At 42.4% G+C, this 24,225-nt stretch overlaps 2 protein-coding genes and 2 non-coding genes across 7 annotated transcripts in view; 2 read left to right on the top strand and 2 right to left on the bottom strand.

Moving 5' to 3' along the window:
* TEX2 (testis expressed 2) overlaps positions 1-8,203 on the top strand; it is a 56,822-nt gene extending 48,619 nt beyond the window's left edge. For all 3 annotated transcript variants that reach the window (XM_075440669.1, XM_075440670.1, XM_075440668.1), the window contains exons 9-12: positions 2,571-2,693; positions 4,748-4,957; positions 5,187-5,307; positions 6,157-8,203. In XM_075440669.1, the coding sequence (XP_075296784.1) occupies positions 2,571-2,693; positions 4,748-4,957; positions 5,187-5,307; positions 6,157-6,279 (577 nt within the window). In that variant the 3' untranslated portion in view covers positions 6,280-8,203. The remainder of the gene's footprint in view (positions 1-2,570; positions 2,694-4,747; positions 4,958-5,186; positions 5,308-6,156) is intronic.
* Positions 8,204-9,101: 898 nt separating this feature from the next.
* Positions 9,102-9,236, bottom strand: LOC142363910 (small nucleolar RNA SNORA76). The gene has a single exon (XR_012766037.1). It is a non-coding gene; the product is annotated as a small nucleolar RNA SNORA76 (small nucleolar RNA).
* Positions 9,237-9,417: 181 nt separating this feature from the next.
* LOC142363909 (small nucleolar RNA SNORD104) lies at positions 9,418-9,480 on the bottom strand. Its single transcript, XR_012766036.1, has one exon. It is a non-coding gene; the product is annotated as a small nucleolar RNA SNORD104 (small nucleolar RNA).
* A 2,431-nt stretch (positions 9,481-11,911) lies between these two features.
* ERN1 (endoplasmic reticulum to nucleus signaling 1) overlaps positions 11,912-24,225 on the top strand; it is a 37,282-nt gene continuing 24,968 nt past the window's right edge. For both annotated transcript variants that reach the window (XM_075441281.1, XM_075441283.1), the window contains exons 1-2: positions 11,912-12,019; positions 23,498-23,609. In XM_075441281.1, the coding sequence (XP_075297396.1) occupies positions 11,948-12,019; positions 23,498-23,609 (184 nt within the window). In that variant the 5' untranslated portion in view covers positions 11,912-11,947. The remainder of the gene's footprint in view (positions 12,020-23,497; positions 23,610-24,225) is intronic.

The following is a 24,225-nucleotide window of genomic DNA, read 5'->3' as shown; positions in this document are numbered from 1 at the left end:
AAGAGGAGGGTGGGGATAACAGCACTGAGCTTTAACTGTCCTTGGCTATTGTCAGTGTGAAGCGAGACAAGCGGTTCAATGTTGCAGTCCATTCTGTCGTTGCTGCTGCGTTACTGTTTGAAATAGAAGTGTGCTGTTATACAGTTTCATAATGCTGTCTTGCATGCACTCTCAGGAAAATGCAGCTCTCAAAAAGTGTGGAAAACTATTTAATTGCCAGTTTTATAAAATTAATACAGTAGCAGGTTCTACCGTACTGGAGATTAGGCAAACGCAGGCAGGCTAACCCAAGGTTACCGCACTTTCTTCCCCCATCAGTGCTTTTTGCTATGTTGTACTGTGTAAAAACAAACCGACAAATGGCAATTCAGAAAATACTGTGCAATCTGCTCCGCAACAATACTGTAGCTCCAAAGTGTTTCTCTGCCAGTGTTTGTGTCTCATAAATGGCCCATTGTATGCAGAGATCCCCTGAAATCTCACTCATGCTTATTTGTTGTTGCTTTGTTTAATGCGAGCAAATCTTGTGGTCTTAGCCTGTCGGTGCATGCTTGTGGAGGCACTTCATTACGTAGGCAAATCAAACACCTTCTTGTAAGAAGGTGACGCCTGTGAGAGCCTGGAGAATGCACTGGGTGTGCTTTGAACTAGGTTCACGGGAAGGTGAAGTGAGGTCACACCCAGGTAGAAAACCTGTAGTTTGACCTAAAAACATGAACTTCTCTCTGAGAAACAGCTCCAGCATTGCTATTTGGGCCAGTGCCCTGAGCCACCCGCCACCCCCGAAGTCCTCAGGGAGCTGGTTCAGTTTGGTGTGCTGTCTCACTCTTTGGCAGGTACAAAATGCTTCTCTGGGTAAGGAGAAGAGGTTTACAACTCTGATTCCATAGCCTGGGTAGCGAATTCTTCAGTGTGGAGAGGTCAGGGGGTTACTGCTCCAGCTCGTAGGCAGTGGGGAGGAGTGCTGTGCACCGTGCACTGTGCCTGAGCTGCCCTGTTACGTTAGGACTTCATGCAGCACTGACAGTTGGTTCTGTGCGCAGAATAGCAGACAGTAGCCTCAGTCCATGCCCTCTGTGAGGTTCGTAAATGCTTCAAATAAATTTCCAAGAACACATACACAAAAAAAGAAAGAAAACGCAGCTATAAACTGCATTCTGAACAAGCTGTAGAATATTACAGTCCTGGGTATAGTCCCTAGGGCTAAACCCATGTGCTTTTGAAGCCTGCGTTGTGTAACTATTTCAGGTTCTTGCATTTGGTAGAGATCTGTTTATACTGAAATGTATTCACTGTATCCTTCCCTAATTTTAATCTGTTTAAAAGATTTGGAATTTTTTTCTGTGGTTGTGTGCATAAATTCTTCCATAATTGAAGTCTAGGAGTTGGTTACTACTGTGTGATACTTTGTACCGTAAGAGTAGCACTAGTTTGATCTTACTACTTTACTTTTTTCCCCTCTTCTCCCCGTGACATTCTTTGCCTTATTTCATCTTGGACTCTCTTCAGAAAAAAAACAAAATGAAACTGTAAATCCAGTAAACATCATTCACTGTGTCAGAGGAGCTTAAAAAGTCACAAGCCCGAAGGTCAATTTCCCTCAAAATGTAGTAGGGAAAGGAGTGTTTCCAGCAAAGATACTAAAGGGAGATTATAGCCTAAATTTATATGGGACAAACGAATCTCTGCAAAACATCTACAAAATGCTTCCCAGGGTTATGTTAGATGACTTGTGTTAATAAAATTGCCTTTTTTCTACACAAATCGGTAACTGATGACCCACACTGTAGCTGCAGTAAAGTGAATCGCTCGTTTGAGACAAGTTCGCTCTGCCAGTGTGAGCATTGTGCGTTTCCTTTTGGAGGCAGACGACAAAGGTCGATTCTCTTGTGCTTTGCACGTGTTACCAGTGCTGGAGATATGTCTGTGCTGCAAAAATGGCACGCGTGTGTCAGCAGACAAAATGGAATTTATTGATGTGGGTTAAAGGTGCTGTGAAGATAAGGTATATATGTTGTGAGGCTAAGGTATCCGTGTTAGCAGCTCCGTTAACGTCTCTGAGGGATTCTGGGATTCACTTGGTAGACGATGTCATTTTAAGTTGGAGTCCTGTGTTTGCTTTTAGTAGAAGACAGAATCACACATTCACATCTTTCAATTTGAAGGCATGTCTTTGTTAGCATTTTAAAAACAAACAAAAAAACCCTGTCTGGCCTAGGTACTGCTCAACATTCATGGAAAACCACAAGCAGCAACAAAGATGCTTTCAAATGTATTTTGAATAATGACCACTTTTTATTTGAATATGTAGAACAGCTATTCCCCTGCCATCCTCTTTTATGCAGGATTATGTTCCACTCGAGAAGAAAAACCTTTCTGTTTTGGAGCTAGTTCTGACAGACTGGCTTCAGGGTGGCTTTGGATTTGTTCTTTTAGGTAGAGTTTCTAAAAAAAGAGAAAGGGACATTTCAGAGTCACCAACAGAAATACATGTGATGTCGGCCAAAGCTGTACATGATGAATAGCTATTTAAGAATATTATATTTGACCTGGAAATTGCCTTGTTTCAGTTTCAGGCCAAGGGCGTATTGTCTTGCAGACAGTGATGAGGAATCGTCCAGCGCTGGGTCTTCAGAAGAGGACGATGCTCCTGAATTGGCAGGAGAGAAGCAGGTGACTCCAGGAGCAGAAGGGTGAGCTGTCTACACAGTGCTTGTTAATCCTTTCCTCCTCCTCCCCACTTCCAGACTTAGTATAACTGCTACCTTGTTCCAGTCCTAGAAAGCCCATCGTCACACAGGATGTCAGAGTGTGAGTATATCCAAGCAATTAAGCAAACACAGCTCACCCATTTCTAGAGCAAAGAGCAGCAATCGAGCCATGTACTACAGAGTGGAAGGAAGCTGCTCTGCCGAGCGTTTTACTGTGCTGGGAGCGTTGTTCACCAGACAGCATTTCTGTAGAGTGACCTGTGCAGAGCTCCATTTGATGCCTCCTGATTTCTTCGCTGTTAGGTTACAGAGAGAGACCAGTCTTTGGGCCAGAGAACTATGGGGACCTTCCCCAGCCTGCCTTGCCTGGTAGCAGAGCCAAGAACAGGATTTTCTGCGTGAACGTGTAACACTGTTTGTATACCGTATTATACCCATGTTGATCCTGCTGATCCCTTATTTCCACTGTGTTCTTTTCTCTAAGAAAACAATTGTTATTCAAGCCTAGATTTCTTGCTCGGGGGGGTTGTGTTGGTGGGGGTTTTTTTTCTTCCTTTCTTTTCTTTTTTTTTTTTTTTCTTGAAGGACTTTGAGCGTCTAGGCTATGCAATACTGCCCTCTGATGCTGTGCAAGAATTTCAAAGAAAATTTCCTGACATCAGTTTTGTCACGTCATTCCTTGCTTTGGCTGCTGTTCTGAATTTTTTTGCTTTCTGTATATGACTGAAATTATGCCACGCAGTAAGAAAGTTGTAGTCAGCCTGAAATGTCTCAGTCACAGTGTTTCCTATGTCTGAACGCATGTCAGGGATTTTACAGTGAATATACCAAAAGAGTCCGTGACATATTCAAAACGTTCCAGGGAGTTTCCTTAGTTTTACTCCTAAACCCTTCTGACAGCTTTGTGCAAAATTGTTGGAATTATTTCAATAGATGCTTTTCATATCTTTTAAAAATACATAGAACTTATAAAGAACTCTTGATAAAAAGGACAAAGAGTGAGAACAAAGGAATTTTAAGTAAAATACTGAAAGAATTTCCTTACACCTACCAACAATCTGCGTTACTGCCATCTGATGAGAGAGTTAACTACTTTCGCTGGGTAAAGATATAGCTAGTGTAAAATCCAAAAGCTGAAATTAGTTCACCCTTTTTATATGAGCTGAGGAGTTTCCTGTGTTATGTTGTGCTAAGGAGAAAACTCTGTACAAAGTCTGTGTAAGAATGATTTTTTTTTTTTTTTTCTTTTTTCTTTTTTTTCCCCTTGGTCATTTCCTTAGCAAGGCGATCTCTGCTACATAATATCAAGAGCCACAATTAGGCATAATATAGTGTGTGGAAAATACCAGCTATGCTGCTCTTAGAGTGTATATTTCCAGTATGGGATAGGGGTGAGAAAAGACGTATTCAGTCCTTAAGGCATCTGTTTTGAAAGCTAGGATGTCGTCTGACACAATTGCCAGGAAGAGTAGCTTCTTTTTGCAGGCATAGTTAACCATTTTTGGAATACCATTCCACCCACTGCCAAAATTGTCTTCCCCTTCTTTTTCAACACCTTTATACTCGTTTTAAATGCTACAATACCTTAAAACGAAAACCTTTTTGTTCAACGCACACTGTTAAGTAGATTAGCCGTGATGGCTGGGCCTTCTGTGCTGATATGTGCATATGTCTCGGTGCATCTGTCTTGACAATTGTCTTAGAACAGTAATAGACAGATTGTCACTTCTCATGCCAGCTTGCTGGCATAAATGATGTAAGCGTAGCTGCAATTTTAAAAAATGTTGCACTTCCAATGCAGTCTGGGAAGGAGTGTGTTCAGGCTGGACAGAATTTCTGCCAGACACTTGTAGCTGCCAGAGTATGGCTGCTATGTGCAGGCTCTGGTAGGTACTGCTTGGACACGTGAATATGTATCTGTTTAGAAATTTTATATAAAAAACTAATGATTTAATAGGAAATCCATGGGTGTCTTAGCAAACAACAGGTTTAAGAAAATTACCTTAATGTATTCTTTTTCCATTCTCTCTCTAAAGGTATGTCGGAGGACATCGGACAAGTAAGATCATGAGAATTGTGGATAAAATTACTAAGTCAAAATACTTTCAGAAAGCAACAGAGACTGAGTTTATTAAGAAGAAGATTGAAGAGGTCTCCAATACTCCATTGCTGCTAACAGTTGAAGTACAAGAGTGCCGAGGAACACTCGTAATTAACATTCCACCTCCACCTACTGACAGAATATGGTAAGAGGAACTTCCTCCAGAACCGGGCAATGTTTCAGGTGTGTGCTACGTAGGGGATTGCAACTAAGAAAAAAGGTAAAAGTGTAGCTGAAATGGGCTCTGGAAGAGGTGCAACACAAACTAGTTGTAAATGAGGTAGGAATTGCTATTAAGAGAAAACTGAGAACACATTTAAGTATATGCTTCATTGGAGTGTTAGAATAAAACCTGTTCTGTGTGTTCTTCTAAGGTATGGCTTTCGAAGACCTCCCCACCTGGAGTTAAAAGCTCGGCCAAAACTTGGTGAGAGAGAAGTCACTCTGGTTCATGTAACTGACTGGATAGAGAGGAAACTAGAACAAGAGTTTCAGGTGCGTTTCCTTTACATTTTCACTTCATTAATGATAGTTTTGGTCTATTAGAGGGGTGGGGATTTTTAGTTTTTGCATGTCCCCTATTTCATTCAAAACTAGTTGGTATCCTCCACTGCTCTGTTCAGTGGAAAGGATGTTAAGAACTTCTGCTGAAACTGACTTTTGGTATGGTCTCAAGACCACCTGTAGACCTGGATGGAAATCTGTTTTAGCACTTGTCAGAATAATTTTACAATTTAGAATTTTGGAATGTTGGAATTTGTAGTACTTAAATAAAAACATGATCTTAGATGATAGAGGGTCAAACTGTTGTCTGAAATTAAGAACAGATGAGACAGTAAGATGTCCTGTTACTACTTTTTTAAAAATAATTTTTTAAAATCACATTAACTGTACTGCAAAATAGGAAAAAACCCTCCAAATTTACAAATACTTGCAGGATAGGAAAACAGTTTACTGACCAGATTCCTTCCAGACCTGAACCTGTACAATCAACCAGAAGTCAAAACTGCTTATTTCATTAAAAGTGCAGTTTGAAAGTGCATAGGTAAGAGCTGAGAAAGCAGCAGTTTAGAAAAGTTCATGTTTCCTGTAGTGCCATTTCAATGTAATGGAAAGGGCAGAAATCTTCATATTTCTGAGCTTCATCTACAGCTGTAACACAACTAAATGGCTGGCGTTAATGGATGCTGCAGGGCTGCAGTAGCGGCATTGATGCAAACAGTGCTGAACTCAAGAACCTTTTATGTGGAAATTCTGTTGCATTTTGTAACTAAACAAATTGGTAAACTAAGGTTTCAAGTGACATATGAAATGTAACTTGATTTAATTGCATCTTTTTCACAGAAAATCTTTGTCATGCCAAACATGGATGATGTTTATATTCCTTTAATGCACTCAGCCATGGATCCCCGCTCCTCTACATGCCCTCCTAAAGATCTGATCACAGAGGCTCCTGATCAACCATGACATGTGAAGACTCTTGCAGTTTACAGTATTATAAAAGTTATTCTCATGGTTTTATAAACTGTGCTGTAGTTCTCATCCTTAACTTGTGCCACTTTCCATCCCCTGGAGGACTGCCTGTAACCATACCTTTGTGCTCACTTGCCTGGTTATTGTTCCTGTGTACTTCAGCTACATGAAGTTTCATTCCATTAAGCAGGTGATTTGCTTTTGTACTGGCTGCCATGGGGATTTTAACTCGGAGGCTAAGATGACCTGTTCTTTGGGGGAGGGAGGAGGAACCTAACTGTAATAGATCAAGGAGCTTGTTGACACCTCTTTTGTTCAGCTTATGTTTTCACGCGATGTTGAAGTGCATTAAAGCATTGAAAGATTGTTTGGCAGCAAAGGAACTGCATGCCAAATGGAAAAAATCCTAATTAAGGAATGAATTTATAAAACTGGAAGAATATTTTTCTTTCTCAGGCAGTTGGAGGTGTAGAATGAACTGTTTTATGTTCTTTCACTTCTGCAGTCAATAGCTTGTGTCAAGCAATCGAAATATGAAATGCTTTCAGGATAAAAGAATGTAAATTGGATGTATAGGTAATATTGTGATTCAACATGGTATATACGTATTACTTTTTTCATACAGAACTTGTGCTTTTTTTGGGAAGCAAGTAGCCATAAAACACACATAACTATCAGCGAAGGTGGGACTGTCAGATTTTTGTAAATGAGGAGAAAAAAGTTGGTAAAGCCATGAGACCAAACCATAGCAAGCCGCCTTATAGTGAGGTACAATCACCTTAGTTCGTGATTAATTCTGAATGTTTATAAAGACACGAGCACATACACAAAATATCAAATACTGCACATTACCAGAAGTACTTGGTTACCCTACTGTGTATAAAGCCTCTTACTACAGTGAAACACACCTAGTTCTTTCTTAGAGGAGAGTTTGTTGCTGTCTCTTCCATTGCACTGTGTTTACATGCAAAGCAGGGGACCAAATTCTCACGTTACAGCTGTGCAACTCCAGGCATCAAGTCACTCGACATTTGTGAAAACAGCTGTAGCCAAGGTTTTGACCCCTATGCATTGGTTTTTTGGACTTTGTGGAATAGGAATTCAAGCATTGCAGTTCCAAGCTGATCGCGATGTAATTAAAGGCTGTTTCTGCTAATTAGTGGCCAAAACTAAGGGGGGGGGGGGGGGGGAAGAACTGCCTTTGATTTCTATCTGGTATAACAATTCAAGACTAAATGTATGCAGTAAATTAAATATTTGAATACTACATATCCACTATTTAACACACGTAATATTTTCCTGATAGCGTTGCCAACTGTTCATGGATGTCAGAAAACATTTTAGTTTACAGAGAAGGTGAGTTGTGGCTCTCCTTTTATAACATGGTTTGCTTTTTTTAGAAGTAATTTTTTAAAAACTTTTTTGTATGTTGTGTTGTCACATTTGATGTAAATCAAAACTTCCATGTGTAACTTGATGATTTACCATCTCTAAACAAAGCTATTATATTGAAGGTTTTTTAAACAGCACCTTGCCTGAAACATAAAACTAGCATTTAATATATTTAAAATTAATTCTATATTTGAACACCTATTTTGGTTACCTTTAATTGAAATATTAGTAGGTTATATTTGTTACCTGAACTCCTCCTTGACCATTCCAGGCTGTATATATTCTGGGGTTTGCTCTGATTATGTAGGCATTATTTGCCTTTCATGAAGTCTGCATGTCTTGTACGCAGGTCTTTTTATAGGATTTAATTTCTATGTGCAATAACTAAAGTCAAAGGACTAGATGCACTAATGTGTAAACAGATTTAGACTTATTACACAAGATTGTCATATTGCACTTCATAAACTGTGGGTAACTACACTCTTGCTTGTTTTATTAAATAAATTTATCCCATGTCAAACAATTACTCAGTTAAAATATTTCTATATAGTGCTTAGACACTGTCTTCTGCAAGTTGTTTCAAAAGCATTAGGAAGGCAACTTGCTAAGACAACACAGCATGCTATGTGCTTTTCAGATTTTTTTTTTATACACAAGTTGTACTCGGTGGTTATGGCCTATGACAATTTTAGGGTTAACCAATGCTGAGACTGTTCTGGCTCTGAAAGGAAGAGCTTGAATTGAGGAATTTTACTGTAGTAAACTAAATTTCACTGCAGCAGTTACAGGCAGAACAAGCTTTCAAAACATGTTTTTTTTCATTTAAACACCTGTGAAAACCTCAATTATTACCAGGAATTACAGAACAGAGCAGCCATGCAAAATGCCCTCCAGAGTAGGATAGTGGGAAAAACCTCTCCAAGCTTAGGCATCTTTTGCCGACTTCCTAGACTCTGCTGCTCCTCTCATACATCCAACCCTGTCATCAGGGTGGGTACGGATGTAACTTTTCTGTATACAGAAAACACCAAGCATGCCTCTGGGCCTGCAGAGCAGCACAAGCACAGATGGTAACGGATGGATAAGAAGGCCCTTCAGCTAGTTGCAGCTTAGGTCACATTTTATTTCCAAATCCTCTTTTGCTGCATGCATGAAGGACCCCAAGTCTGGTCTCCAGAAAGCAGGTGGACGCAGCACTCCTGCTCAGCAGCTAGCTCACTTTCACCCAGGTGACTTTACTGCTGCAACAGCCAGGCACGAATCCTGGGATCTTTGTGAAGTCACGCTGAATCAGCAGAGCACGCGTTCCCCCCTCCCATCCCCACACGCCAGGTACCAGGGCAGCGGCTCCCGGTCCGGCCACACCCCCCAACCGCGGCACCGCCTCCTTCCTCCCCCCAGGTTGCGGCGCCATTTCGCGCGGCGCCTGTCGCTTGCTTTTAAAAGCGCCGCCCGGGCCGGGCCGAGCAGCCCCAGTTATGAACAAGCGCTTCGCTCTGGCACTGCAGCTTGGCCAGCGGCGCCGCGGGCAGGGCACGCCGCCGGGTCAAAGACAGTGCGGGGAACGGGTCGAGACGCGCGCTAAGAACCAGCCGGACACGCTCAAGGGGTGCACACAGGTTTATTTGCCAGGCCGCTCGCCGCCGGTCGCCACACGAGCCCTGCAAGACACGGAGGGGAAAGGGGAGGTTAGGGAGGCGGTGCACCGCAAGCGCCCGGCGGGCGGGCGGCAGCCCAGGCGCTCAGCAGTAGGTTTGCTTCATGCATGTCAGCAGTCTAACACGTGTCAAGGGACATCACCGCAGCCCGGCCAGCCCGCCCGTGCACCCGCCTGCCCCGCCAGCGTACTCACCATTGCCCGCTGGGCTGATAGAAAGGCCGCAGAGCTCGCTTCGCTGCCTTTTATGCAGCCACCGGCACCCCGCCTCTCCTTGTCTCGCCCAATAGTATCCAAGCTTGGGGGCACGAGCCGATCCGGATGCGGCTTGCGCGCGAGGGTGGGCGGAGCCGTGGGCGGGGCTGCCGCCCAGCGGGATGTAGGCGGGAAGCACTGCGATGGCGGCGGGGTTGAGGGAGAGGCTGAGTCCGAGGGAGCGCCTGGTTAGCCCCCCCCCCCCCCCCCCCCCCCCCCCCCCCCCCCCCCCCCCCCCCCCCCACCCCCCCGCCTTTCCCCGCCGGTGCGTGGGGGAGCTGTGTTCGCCTGTTCAGAAGCGATCGCGCTCTCCTTTAGTGCTCTGTGCTAGCACTTCGTTGCTGTTAACAAATAGGGCTTAATATTCAACGTGCGTAAGCCCGGGCCCGGCTCGCACTTCAGAGCTGCCTGCCTCCGGGGGTGGCTCGGTTTCTGAGGAGAGGTGCCAGGGGGGCAGGCGGGCGTGCCCCAGCGCTTGTCTTCCCGCCCCGGCTGGCCTCCTGCCGCCTCATCCCCGGCTTTGACGCTGTTTCCTTCCCCCTGTGAGGCCGTCGGGGGGGGACTTGCGTTAAATCACTACGATGTGGTAGCAGCATACGCAGCGTTTGCGCAACTGGAAAACTCCTCCCTTCACGCAGTACGGCTTGAAATTCGGCTTGCAGTTAATAACATCACATGTAAAGAGGTGATGATTACCTGAACGCTCGCCAGCCAATTCTCAGACTTTGAGGGTGGGATGGCAGCTACGTGATCAAACGTGATCTGAGAGCCGGAGCACCTCTGCTGTGAGGAAAGGCTGAGGGAGCCAGGGCTGTGCAGCCTGGGGAAGAGAAGGCTGCGGGGAGACCTTAGAGCAGCTGCCAGTGCCTGGAGGGGCCTGCAAGAGAGCTGGAGAGGGGCTTGTTGCAAGGGCATGGAGTGATGGGACAAGAGGTAATGGCTTCAAACTGGAAGAGGGGAGATGTAAGAAAGAAATTTCTTATGGTGAGGCCCCGGCCCAGGCTGCCCAGAGAAGCTGTGGCTGCCCCCTCCCTGGCAGTGTCCAAGGCCAGGCTGGACAGGGCTTTGAGCAGCCTGGGCTGGTGGAAGGGGTCCGTGCCCATGGCAGGGGGGCTAGAACGAGATGACCTCTAAGGTGCTTTCCAACCCAAACCATTCTGCGATTCATTCAGATTCTAAGAACCGGAGCAGTTCTTTCCCAGGGGAGACGGAGGTGGGTGGGAAGGGAAGTGCTGCCATCCAGTGGGACCAGCCATGCCTGAACTGGCAGCTGCGGGAGGCAGCAGGGCCAAGGCAATACCCTGCTGTGTGCTCAGGGGAGGTCCTGGTTCTTCCACAACATCGCGTGTGTGTTTTACGCAGGCACAACTGCCCGCATTAACTGTCGTCGTGCATGGCCAGGAGGGGTTTCGTTCCCTGTGGTGGAGGTCTAGATGTGTTCCTTCTGTGTGCTGTTGCCATGACATGCATAAAGCAGGGTGTTAGATGGTCTGCTTGTTCTCAAACGGTGTGAATGCTTAAAATAAAAGACCACCCTAAAGAAACCCACCTGTCAGTCCTGGAGAGCTGAAATCTCAGTGTGGTTTGTAGCTTCAAGATGTTTTTATGTATTCAGACTTGCAGGTTAGATCATAATTATGTCTCCTGCCCATATAATCAAAGGCATGCTCATTAAAGGAGGGAGCTGCCAGAACCGATCTGTTATGTGCATATTGCATATTGCGCACTCGGTGTGCTCAGCAGCTCCATTAATGGTGCCGGTATTAAAAAGTAAACAATACGTACCAAGGACAAAGTGCCTTTGTCATATAAATAGACGTCTGAAAGCCAGGCCTTTGCCCATCAGGGTGAATTTACCCTCTTCTCTTTAAATCTGCTTCCATTTGATTCAGTATTTTGTGTGTTTATCTGGTCAGAGGCGCTCGGACCCGGTTTTGGTTCTTTGTTTTTGCATTTATTGAAGGCATTGCGAGGCACGGGAGGGCCGACAGTGCCTTTGCCAGGGCAGCAGCTATGCCGAAGAAACTTGCCCTGATCGCTTGGAGAGCGACAGATGAACGGGGAGGTCCCTGCGGGCAGCCCATTCGCTGCGCCCGCATTCACCCGCAAGGAATTTAAAAACAAAAACCTCCAATCCGGACCCAAACAGGCAGCTGCCACCGCCCCGCGGGGGCCGAGCGCCCGGGCAGGCGGTGGCCCTGGCGACCGCAGCCCCGCTCCGGCAGCCGCGGGCCGGGCGCGGGCGGGCCCTGCGCGCTGACGCCAGCGGCCGAGGCCGGGCGGCTCCGCCCCGCGGAGCGCCGGGCACGCTGCGGCCGGCAGGCGGGGCCGCGCGGGGGTGCCTCGCGGCTGGCAGCCATGGCGCCGGTCCTCCGCCGCCTGCTCCTCGGCCTGGGCGCGCTGCTGCTGCTGCTCTCGCCGAGCCCCGGGGTAAGCGAGACGCGGCCCGGGCTCAGCCTGCCCGCTGGGCCTGGAGGGGGAGTCCAGCCGGGAGGGCCCGGGGAGGCCTCGCCCCGCGCAGGCCGGGGAGGGGAGCAGGGGAGGCCGCAGGAACGCCGCGATGGGCTCCTGCGGGGGCTTCGCCGGGGGCTGGCGGTCGGTGCCGGCAGCCCGCTGTGTTGGCGGAGCCGGCGCTGTGCGCGTTGCGCGGTCGGCGATGCCGTGTGCCCGTCCGTGCGCGCAGGGGCAGGGGCTGCGGTGCGCCCGCCCGGCCCGGCTCGACAGCTGGGTACCCGCTGTTGTGCCCTGCGCTGCTGGGGCGAACAGCGTACCTGAACGTGTAGCGTATGTGATAGTCCTTGAAATAAAAAAATGCGGTTTGTTTCCAATAAAGTGATTGGTGAAAGCAGGACAAAGAAACTTTTGGAAGCTGGAACTATGTAGGTGGATAGAGGAACTAGTGAGACCTGCTAGATCTGTGCTCTGTCTGTCCCTTCATAACCTCAAAACTGGGGGGCCTTGTGGAAAAAAAACCCCGTTGTATATATATTGATATCCAAATACAGATGACTAGTTATGTGCCCTCTATACCGTCTTACAGCATTTTGATCATTCTGTTTCCAGAGCAAAGATAGCAGTGTGCACTAGGTGTATGTATAGTTGGTTGGTATCCAAAAAGGAGTATGCTTCTCAATTCAGAGGTGAAAGACAAAGTACACAAGTCACTGCCCTACAAAACCTCTGAAGAAGTAACCAGGTTGGCTATAAAGTAGAGCGATAAAGTACAGGGAATGGTGAAACCGGTGCAAAGCAGATGGGATGCTGAGCAGATTATTTGTGTGGAGGTAATAATTTTAAATGGTGTACTATAAAATGGGTGCTGTCTGTTGTGTGTGTACTGAGATGGAAAACTAAGTCTGCAAAAATTCAGTTCTGAAAGGTGCTCTTTGTAAATTCTCTGGATTTGGAAACAATGGAAAGGCCAGCTGGCGTTTGCTGTTTCCATTACACTGAAGTTTAGCGGAGGAAAGTTTGAAGTTATGTTCTTTGATGAATTGTTCATTGTTACCTGTAAATGCTGGTGTAATACATGGGCTTATAGTTCAGGTTAAGCAAAGCTGAAGGCTTTGTTTTTTGCCTGGGTTGTGATAGCCCCACTCCCCTTCTTTAAAAGTAAACACATTTAGTACTGAAGCTGTGTAACTTTTCTAGTGTTGTTGCTTCATTCAGAAACTGGAAAAAAATCAAATGCAGGCTGTCAACAAAAATTACTTTAAAATCTTTATTGTAGAGTGCTAACGTCTTTGTCTTAGTCTGGATTGTAAGGGTCCTGACAGCTTTGGGGTTCAGCTTTTGCAAGCAAAACACTGATTTGTAACTCATAAAGTTTTAAAAATAGTACTCAGTAAGAATACTAAGAACTAAGTACTAAAAAGACTTTTCGAATCAACAGATTATGACTAAGTTTTGTGTAATCTTACTTGCATAGTCACAAAAACCTAGACTCGGGCACTGGTAGAATTCATCCCCTTTTTTCTCTCTCCTCTTGGTCTCCCTGCCCTGCCACCTTACCTCAGTTCAGTATCTGATCTCGGCTTCTCCATTTCTGTGTTTCTTTTCTCGGCTCTTAGCGTAGTCTTTTTGCTCTGCCAGCTGTAGTCCTCACCATGACTTCCAAGTTGAAATCTATTCCATACTTCAGTCCCTTTTCAGAACTGGTTTTAATTTCTGTGAACTTAGTCCTACTCATCTCACCTGTGATTAACCCAATTAACTGGGAAGGCTTGTTTGGAATTATTAATGTCACTTGACCAATCAATTCCCATGAAAAAGACTGGCATGCAGTTCTTGGTATTGAGGTAACGTGAAAAACATAAGATTGCCTGAAGATTTTGCAGAGTGTGTTTTCTATAGATTTATTTTAAGAGTACTGGTGATGATCTACTGCTCTGTATTTTCTTTGTCTGATAAATGTACTCTTTGTTATTTTGTAACCCAACTTTAATATTGTTTTCCTACAGTTTATATTATATGTTCATACAAGGGCTTCCTTTCCTGTCTTTTCTTTGTAAGATGAAATATTATCTCTTATTATTTAGGTGACAGCATGGAGCTCTTGGAATTTGCCTAGCAATGTATGGCAACACATTATAAAAGGGTGACAACTCTGGTACAGCAGTGAGAAATGCAGTAGAGCTGTCAGTAAATAAGCAGTCACTGTAAATATTGTACAGTACTGATCTACGGCTCTCTAGTTTTTCTGAGCCATGGACATACCAAGCTGTGCCTGTTTCTCTTTCAACGTGGAGTCAGTGTAACTTGAAAATAACCACCTCTCTGGGGTTAAACTGGTGCTTAGAACGTGGGTCTGTTCCCTCCCGCAGCCTGTGGGACTGGTTTCAGTGCTGTTACACGCTGTGCGCGGGCAGCACATGCGGGCTGCTCCTGACATGGGAGAGCCCCAGCCCAAGCCAGGTGTCTTTTCTTCAGATGTGTTCTTTATCTCAGCGTGAGGCATTTGGCCAGGTAACTGTTAGGTATGAAAGCCTGTGTCAGACAGCAGAAGGCTTTAAAGAGGATGTCTTCAAGAACTGTGTTAATTAACATTAATGTGTTTTATTCGAGTTGCAGATCTCCTTGGTCGCTCAGTATATTAAAAACAGTATATTAGGATTTAGGTTTTTTTTGGAGGGGAATGGAAACTTGTCTTGCACACCTGAAATTATCATAGATGGCTCTGTCCTGGAGTGTAAATTCATGTGTTTATAACTGCCCTTCTGCTCATTTTGGTTGCTGGTGGTGTTGTGAATATTGTAAGAAGTTTTGGTTTTACGGAGAGATCCAAGTCTGAAAACTTAGCTGGGAGTTTATGGTGTACAGCACCACTCAAAGTTCAGTCAAGTCAGAGGACAGCTGGGAGTGGACCTCCCATAGTTTTCAGGTTGTCCTATTGTGGTAGGAGTGGTATGTATGGATGAAAAGTCACTGGAACTGGGTTAGAGTGTTGATAAGAAATAGCTGACAAAGACATGTTGGAATTTAGTTTAAGATTAAAAGGTCTGTAGATCTGATTTCACTGTCTAAGGAGGGTCAAATTTATTTTTTGCCAGCTCGCTTTCATGTATTAACTTCGTTATTAGTTATACTGAAAAACTCCTCCCCCCCCCCCCCAGTAGTTTACTGAATTTTACAAAGAGTTTCTTCGTGGCATGGTTTTATTATGCATGGTGAGTTTTAGCCTCTAGCCTGGCAATGCAATTAGAGGATAGCTGTCAAAACCAGGGTGATGAATCATAGGCTGTCTGTGATGAATATGCCAATTGCTTGCAGTGTGCGCTAATGTTTAAGAATATTTCACTTTGCATCCTTACCGGTTTACCAGTTGTGGTTCCAGTAGCATAAATTATGGTATAGGCCTTTTGTTATTGGGAAGAAGGTGTCTAGTGCTGTTAATGCTGAAGTTGGTTTTTAATATTTCTTTTAGTAAAATGTACACGTACAACCTAGTGCATATTAAGCTAATTGTGGTGTGAGGAGTGTACAGTTTTTTTCCTTGAGTGATTTTATCTTGTAAACTTTTTTTGTTTGGTAAGCCAGGCATTAACAAAGGAATTATAAGGACAGAAGTTCTAGTTAGCAAACCATCTGTCCTTTATCATCCATCAGACATTACAAATTAATTTCGGTGCATATGTATTCCTATGTAAGACTCAGAGAAAATTATTACCGGTAGCACATGGCTCAGTGATTTGTTTACTAGGGAGCACTCAGTTATTTCTATGAAATCAGTAACACTTCTCAGTCGGCAACACACCATCACACATCCATTGTCACTATGAAGTGTTTTCCTGTTCTTCAGTCATACTTGAAGAACCTCTTGTGGTATCACCCCCACAGCAAAACATATTTATAGGTTACAGAACGATAACCTCAAGGAACTGAGTGGCCTCGTTTTCTTTCTGTCTGCTGTTGCCACTGACTTCAGTGGCATTTGTGCATACTCAGTGACCTGCATTTCAAAAGTACTGTTTTTAAGCAGATAAATTAATGGAAAAAATTATTCCAGTGGGGATCTGTTTTCTTCTAGCACAATAAAACAAAATAAAGTCTTGCTCTGCTGACCCTTAAAAAAAATTGCAATGTTGCGGGGAATGGAGATAGCATCGTCTTCGACACTGAACTGTACCATAGATGTAGACAAACACACCAGAACTTGTTCTGCAGCTTTCGCTGACCTTCGTTTGACTCCATGGTCCTTCAGAATTGTTTTCAGTCATTTTGTTACTTTGATTTCTAAAACTTTTTATCAAAAGATGTGGTAGATCTGGACTGAGGGGAAGATTCTTATGCTAGGGTTAACTGGTATCTATAAAGTGCATTTCTACTTCTGTTTATAAAATGCTATTTCTATTAGTATATTTCTATTCTAGCTTTAAAATGCTTTTTTCTGTTTAGTCTGAAGTTTTAGGCTGTTAGGGATTATTAGCAGTCAGCGTTATAGAGCATTTGTCAGTTTAACTCAATGAGAGCCTGAAAGTTATTAAAAATTATGTTTTGAATTAAATTATTAAAAAGTAATGCTAAGGCAGTCCTCAAATGATTGAAAAATATTGTACATTATTCACTTAACATCACTGTCAGGGTGGAAGATTTTTATGAGTACAGTTAAGGCAGTAGAAGCTCTCACTGAATTCCGAAGAGGGTAGTTGTTAAAATAGACATTACTGCCATTTTAGATAAAATAAAAGAAGCCCCAAACCAGGTTTTGCTTCTGTCTCATTTTCTCTGTTCACCAAATGAAGTTTTTATTGCTCAGCTGATTCATGTCCTGCCGTATTTTTCTTGTATTCATTGTTGTATTTCCTCAGAAATAAAATTGCAGTATGAAATAAAAATCTATTTCAAGAATTTGCATTGCATCACAATAGTTGAGACCCCACCCCTGCAGGAGGACAGTATCTGTGTATACCAGTAGTTATAAAGGGTCTGTCTCAGGACTGGGATTATTGTGTTTTCTTGTGGTGGAGAATGCTCTTACATACTTCATACAAAAATGAGAACATGTTTGGCTTGTACATACAGGTTTTTGTAATTTTCATAGCTTTTCATAACAGTGGTAATTCCAGGCTTTAATTAGTCCATTAATCAATTAATTACAAAGCTTTGTGTTCAAAATGAAGTCCATTGAGTATTTGCAACCTTGATACTGCAGTCTCTAGCCGCTGATAAAACTCACCAATAAAATCAAGAGACAGTGCTTTTTGTTTCTGAGTGGGTGAAATACAGGTAGTTACCTAAATAATCTGTTCAGTTATACGTCTGCTGTTTTATGCAATTTGAAAGAAAAAACATCTTGTTTCTATACTATTGTACTAACTCCTTAGCCTTTTCTCCAAGTGACTGCTGTAGATGTTGGTCAAAATAAATTAGCAATATTGCATTGCAAAGTCAATGGACTCATCTGATGTTTGTGGTTTTTTTTTTTTTTAAATTTAGGTCATAAGCTTTAGCAGTGTCAGTGTATTAGTCAGCTGGTTAATCTCAGCTGCATGATACCATATGCTTTGAAAAGTATGAATGAATGGAAGATTTTTAATAAATGACACTTTCTGTATTTTAGCTGTGCGTAAATACAACTTTAGAAGCAAAGGAAGAACTAATGAAATTTACCCTATATTCAGTCTTTCATCCAAAGAAGATGGTATCTTTGGCACACAGGGTTGCGATGACCACATCAATGTGACTTTGGTGGCTAAATAGAAGAAAGCCCTTCAAAAGCAGTAAAACTTACACACAGACCTATGGGGGAGGTGAAGGAAAGCATTAGAAAAAAGCAGTATGAAGATGAAGCCAGTTACAGTGGAGAACATGAGCTTAGCAGGAGCAGCGATGCTGCCCGACTGTATTTTGAAGGGAAAAGGTGCGTGCATGTGGCAGAAGCCTTTTGTTGGTGCAATCTGCGTGCCTCCGTGCTGATTTCAGTCCCAGTGGAACACTGTGGGCGATGAGCAGAACTGGGCCCCGAGCCCTCTGAAGAGAGGGTGGTTTCTTTGGCTCGATGCACCTGATAGCCTTTCCCTTGACGCATGCGGATGTCATAGGCGTTTGCCATCCGAGGAGGGGTTCACATCTCCCTGTTAGCCACAAAGCGGTGGTAGGCACCATAAAAATGGTGAATGAGAGTGGCACTTTTTCCCCCAAACAAAGCATACTACACTGAAAAGCTTAAAAAAAGCTAGTGTAATTTCATGGTCTTACTCATATCTGAGAAACTTGTAGGTCATTCTTCCCGTGGGCAACATTCAGGTGTTCATCTGCTTTTCAGCAGAAACTTGTGTGAATAGCTTCTTCAGCTTTGGTTTTCTTTCTTTATTGTTCAGCTTGTAAGTGATCTGGAGGGTAGATGTACGGAAACGGTTTCTTGCTCCTGTGACTGCAGAATGTGCAGAGGAGGTTTTTGCATGTTAGCACTGTCTGTTAGATCCAAAGTACTAGTAACCTTCTAAAATCTCAGTGATCTGGAAGACAGTATTGGCTGCTAATGGTTCCATGAGCATTTCAGAGCTCACATTTAATTCCATAATTTCTGTAGCCTTGATGTCACGACAAATAGATACTCATGTTAAATATGAAAATGTTAAATCTACAGACCTACAACAGGAGTGTTCCATATACGATACATTGCTGATATTTGATACCCAACTGTAATCATGGTGGTTATTTTTACAGGCACATTTTTTGTGAACATGATACACACTTTAGTCACTTCGCAATACGAAGACAGGAAGAGAACATGCTTTGTGGAGAATATACTGATTCTGTAAGATAAGAAGATGAAAGATAAGAAAAATTTGTGCAGAAAGTAGAAAGCCTAGAAAAACAATCTGTCTGTATACATGAAAGATTTGGTGGATTTGCTGTATGTTGTATTTTATTTGCAACTAAACTTCAACACTAGTCATTACATTCTGGTTGTCAAATTCCCACCTGCAATTTAAAGGAACTTCAGTAATTTTCATTTCCTGCCTTTAACAGTTGTGTGTTTTTGCTCAACTTACTGTATTCCACTCTAGATACAGTTTCACTGTATTTGTGAACTAAAAGGATCAGTTTGAATAATGGAAGTTTTTGGTGTATCTTTTTTGATAGAAGAGCAAACAGAGTCATTCCAGTCTTTTAAATTAAATGTTTTCGTTCATGGCACAGGTTTAGGGTAGATAGGTCTTCATGAAGAAACAGGTATTTCTTGTGTTCCCTGTGGTGTATAATGTACAGGATTTATACCATGTACATTACTGTATTGAAATATTGCCTAAAAATATTTTCTGCCTTACCTATCAATCTGGTGGAAGAAGAATTAAATTCTCTGGAATAGGAATTTTTTGTGAGTACAACTGCAATGAAAATACACATTTGTTTGTTATGAGAAAGCTGAAATGTGCTTATCAAAAGTCTGAGTAAAAAACAGTTTATAAGAAGTTGTTTAAATTTTGCAGTTCATTGTGATTTCTTCTTTGAACTCATGCAGAGATGCAGCATGCACTTTAAACAGCTAGCTGCTGCCTGATGTTGGGCAACATCTGGCAGTTGAGAATGATGGTTGATAAAATGCAGTTAACCCAACAGGCACGGTTTGTTTATGCAATTAGTTGAAATTCAGAGCTGGAATATTCATTCACTGGTTTTGGTTCATGTTTGTTTTGTTTTGTTCTATTTTATAAGCCCAGAGCCCTCCAGATAGCTTCATGCAATTGAGGCTTTCAAGTTATTTAATTTATTACAAAGCTTCTTAGGTAATATTTAAAGAAATTACAGAACCTTTACATCTCATCTACAACAAAAGCCTCGAAACATATGTATTTTTTTTGTGTGTGTGTGTTAAGTATATATTAGCTTAAAAGTATACTGGCTTTTCAATATTTTTGTGTATAGGAGGACGAAATTCCTTACCTATCATGAATCAGTGTTAACCAGAATTGTTTGGGGTTTTTATTTTTGGTAAAATGTGTTAAGATCTTCAAGTGAAAATTAATATATGAGTGAGAAATGTTACTGCACAAAGGTTAATTTGGAATAGATTCTGACCACCATCCATTGCTTCTTGTTTTCATCACAACACTATTTCCAGTAAATATTGAAATTTTTGCCCTTTCTTAATAGCTTGAAACCAGAATGATTAGTAATGGCTGCATGAACATCTCTGGGCTAGTATGTGGCTATACATACATAGATGTTTTTAAGGATGACTGCTGTCAGTTGCATATCAAGGTCTAACCCCTATACAAAATGAGTATCAGAAGTTAGCTGACATTTTGTGGGATGTCCCATGTTGGGGTGTTCCCCCACAATCACCTGGGTGGGAGAGAGGTGAATTCGGTTCCATGGGAAAGGAAAACATAGATGATTCGCTGTTCTGTTAATCCCAATTGTTTGTTGAATATTAAAGCAAACCATAAAGCTAGGATGATTGTGGTGAAAATTTAATGTCCTTAATTTAAGAATGACAGACTCTGAGAGCCAGAGAAAGAAGTCAGAAGTGAGCTCCACTGCAGCAGTAATGCCGTAAAAGGAATTCGGAAAGACTGAAAATAAAATTGTAGACAGTGTGTGTTACTGGAGTCACCCAAAGAAGAAGTAACTCTATGGAGAAAATGTTCTAAGATACGGAGGATTTCCTAATAGTTGTTCCTACTGCTGGTACCCTGTTGAATTGAGATGTCTTTTCATGCTTAAATAGCTTATACGTGGTGGAAACAGTTCAATCTTCAAGTCTTCTAACTTTCCGGAGCTCAAAAGCAGTTTGGCCTGCAAAGGGAAAGAAACCTGTTCAAATGCAGCTTTTTTCAGCCTCCTGATATTCCTTGAACTGATATATTTTTGAGACCACATCGCAGCCCATTCACAAAATATTCGTGTTGTAACTCCATGTTCGCACCACTGTCGTTAGTTGCCTCACAGTAATAGTAAGAGTAAAGGGAATTTGACGGTCTGGTGCAAGGGAACACTTCAGAAGTGAGAAGCGCTGACACTGCTCGGATAGTGCCTCACTTCCTCATAGTGTCCCAGGTTAGGAAGATTTGTTACTATAATTCTTCGATTATTACAATGTTGTACAGGAAGCAGTTCTCTGTTTGCAAAGAAGCCATATTTTTTTGCGTAAAAGCAGCTATAAAAATGTCTAGAATGCAGCTTGAAGCTTCCCTTCTTGTTTTGTTCAAGGATAGTTTTAGGCAGGCAGCTAGGCAATGACAGATTTAAAAAGTAAGTCTTCCTAGGGAGGCAGATTGAGCCTCACAATTAGGTGGCTTTCAGCCCCAAGTGGCTGTGAGAATGGAGTGTGAGTTGTGTCTTCCCCTGTGGCTGCAGAATCAGTGGATCTGGCTTGGTAAATGCTTATTTAAGAAAGATGGGAAGACTGGACTAGATGATCATAAATCAACTACACTATGTTAAGTTGTTTTGGAAGTTAATGTACAAAAAGTCCTAAAGGGCGAAATTTTCATTAATTACTTTGGTACAGTGGCTACAATAGTTTGCTTTAACAAAAGTAATAACATGAAAGAATGAGCGCTCATAACTACCATAAAGCTTCTCTTTGCTCTTACATACAAATCAGGTCATTAAGGTAGAAAGAGACTCTAAGTTCAGTTCTGATTAGTAACTTCTCGAGCTGCGTATTTTATAGGCCAGCATGAGAGGAACTGTTATTCAATGTCCCAAACAGTGCAAAGTTTGATTCCAGGTGCAGCTGTAAATATTTTATGTAAGTGCAGAAGTCTGTGCAGCCTGCATGATTTAACTAGGTCAGATAATGAAAATTATGTATTAAGATACATCTCCTTTTTTTTCTGGACTTCCAGCAGTTATTTCTGATCTATGGTTTGTGTATTGTAGATTTGTACGTTCATGTCTGCTGCACTGTGTGTTTTACAGCTGTCTGCTCCAGGTGTTTTCATTATGACTGGAAAGAAGCATGTATAATATTTGTAGGTGTGACCTGAAAGTTGGCTAGTTGTTACTTTATTACATTATCCTTTTAGTTTTATGCTTTACCTGAAAGTCTTAACGCTTCCGTTGAGTTGCATTAAAAATGTATAGTTTTCTAAAGAAAGTTACTGCTATATCCATCCATTTTAATTTGGCAATTTTGTATTTTGCTTTGCAATAATTCTAACATGACTGATAATTTTTTTTTAGAATTTGAGTCATTGAAGACATTACTAATTATGTAGAATGCATATACTTTCATTTCATGAACTGTGGTAGGTGAAGAATTATATTTAACTGTGAAACTTCCTAAATGTGGCAGGTGGCACGCAGATGAGCAATGCAGATACAGTCTACAAATGGCAAGTTACTTGAGCGATAATTTGAGACTTCGTAAATGGAAATGGGTCAGTTGTAGAGTGTACAGGATCATCTTTAGACAGGAAGAGTAGACATTAAATTAACATATTTTTTCTGCTTTGTGTGATGAAACACTTTGGACTTAGCCTCACTGTTACCACAACAGCCACGTAGTTCTGAGTCCTTGATGTTTGTATGATGCCCTTTTAATAAAATTACATGCTCTGTAATAGTCAGGCTCAAAAGCTGCTTGTGCTGTAGGTGTAACAGCAGGTACCAAACAGCTCTGTACCTATACACATAAATACTGAGTGACTTGTCCCTGTGGCAGGATGAATAGAATATCAAATTGGAGTTTGAATCCTGTATCTGACTGCTTTCTAGGAGATGTCTGTGGATGTGCTAATACTTACGGACTTTCTTAAACAGTGTTATTTACTATATAGTGCAGAATTACAGTATTGGGAGACAGGAGATACAAAAACGCAATTAAGAGGCTTAACGGTATGGATCTCCTCTAGGCTTTAAGCTGCATCTATGCTAAATATTTTGCCCTTGCTCAGAGACAGCCTGCATGCTTGCAGCTCCAACCTCTCAGCTGCAGTCAGCCCTGTAGAATATTGATCACCTTTCAGTTTTATTTATCCGTGTTCTACCCAACCAGTATCTTTCATCTCTAGGGAACTAAACATTGGCAAAAGTATGTTCTGTTTACTTGGTAGCAGCATGGCTTTCACATTATGTTCTCCCAGCTGCTTTGAAGTTCCTTACCCTAGCTATCTTATCACATAGTGTTTGTTTTAGTTCTTTCCTAGATCAGCTCCATCTCTGGTTTCTCCTAACTCTAGTATGAGAAGACTTTGATATAAAATTGAAAATGGAGGTTGAGTTGTAGATAGGTTATTCATTTAAAGCATCTCCCAGCTTGTCTCTGGGGGAGCTTAGGACAGTAAGCAGTTCCATAACAGTGACAGGAAAAAAAAAAATTCAAAGGGACAAGAAACTTGTCCAGTCTGTGCGATTAGAAAGAAGGGTGATGTTCTAGGCAGCGTGCTGTAGGACAGTTACGAGAAAACTCTGTAGTAAATAATTACATTTCGGATATGGGTTTTTGTTTTGCAGGACACCAGCTCAGTAACTGTGCCAGAAACGCTGTTGTTTGTTTCAACTCTTGATGGAAGTTTGCATGCTGTCAGCAAGAGGACGGGAGCAATCAAATGGACTTTAAAAGAAGGTGAGCAGGAGGTGTCCTGATGCCCTCTACTCAGGAACAGTAGTAACAGTCAAATCAGTGGAAAATTCAGACTGTTGTAGGGCCTGGTGAATACTTTTGTTTCTTTCTTATTTTTGCTCTTGCTCCAGAATTAAGCTACAGTGTTTCTGGAGTCATGTTTGTCTTCGTGTTTTCACACTTGCAGATCTTTTCCAGGTTTATGGTTTGGTTTTTTTTGCAGAATGTTTAAGCTGTAGTGGTATAATTGGTAGGTATCGTATTTTATGGGAATGAGTGCAATATAAGCAAGCATAGAACAGAACAGATGTCAAATGAGAGTGTCAGCTGGTGGAACTGGTGGCAAAGGGTTTGCATGATTCTGTCCCTGGAATACCCTACATTCAGTGGGGCAGTGGATTGTGCAAACCTCGTGTCTTTTTTCTGTAATAGATGTTTAGGAACAGCACAATTTTTTAAATAAAAGAACCGCACTTGTGTAAAGAAATTGAACATTGCTTAGTGACTGGAAGTGATTTTGTAATTTTAATTACTGAGCAGAGATAGCTTTTTCTGTCTTCATTAAAAATTCAGTATTTAATACAAATTTATTTCAGTGGGACTCTGAGTACATATGGTA

Source organism: Opisthocomus hoazin, chromosome 21 (assembly GCF_030867145.1).
Source record: "Opisthocomus hoazin isolate bOpiHoa1 chromosome 21, bOpiHoa1.hap1, whole genome shotgun sequence".
NCBI lineage: Eukaryota > Metazoa > Chordata > Aves > Opisthocomiformes > Opisthocomidae > Opisthocomus > Opisthocomus hoazin.
The sequence above is the reverse complement of the archived record's forward strand: the minus strand, read 5'-3'. Positions and strand labels throughout refer to the sequence as shown.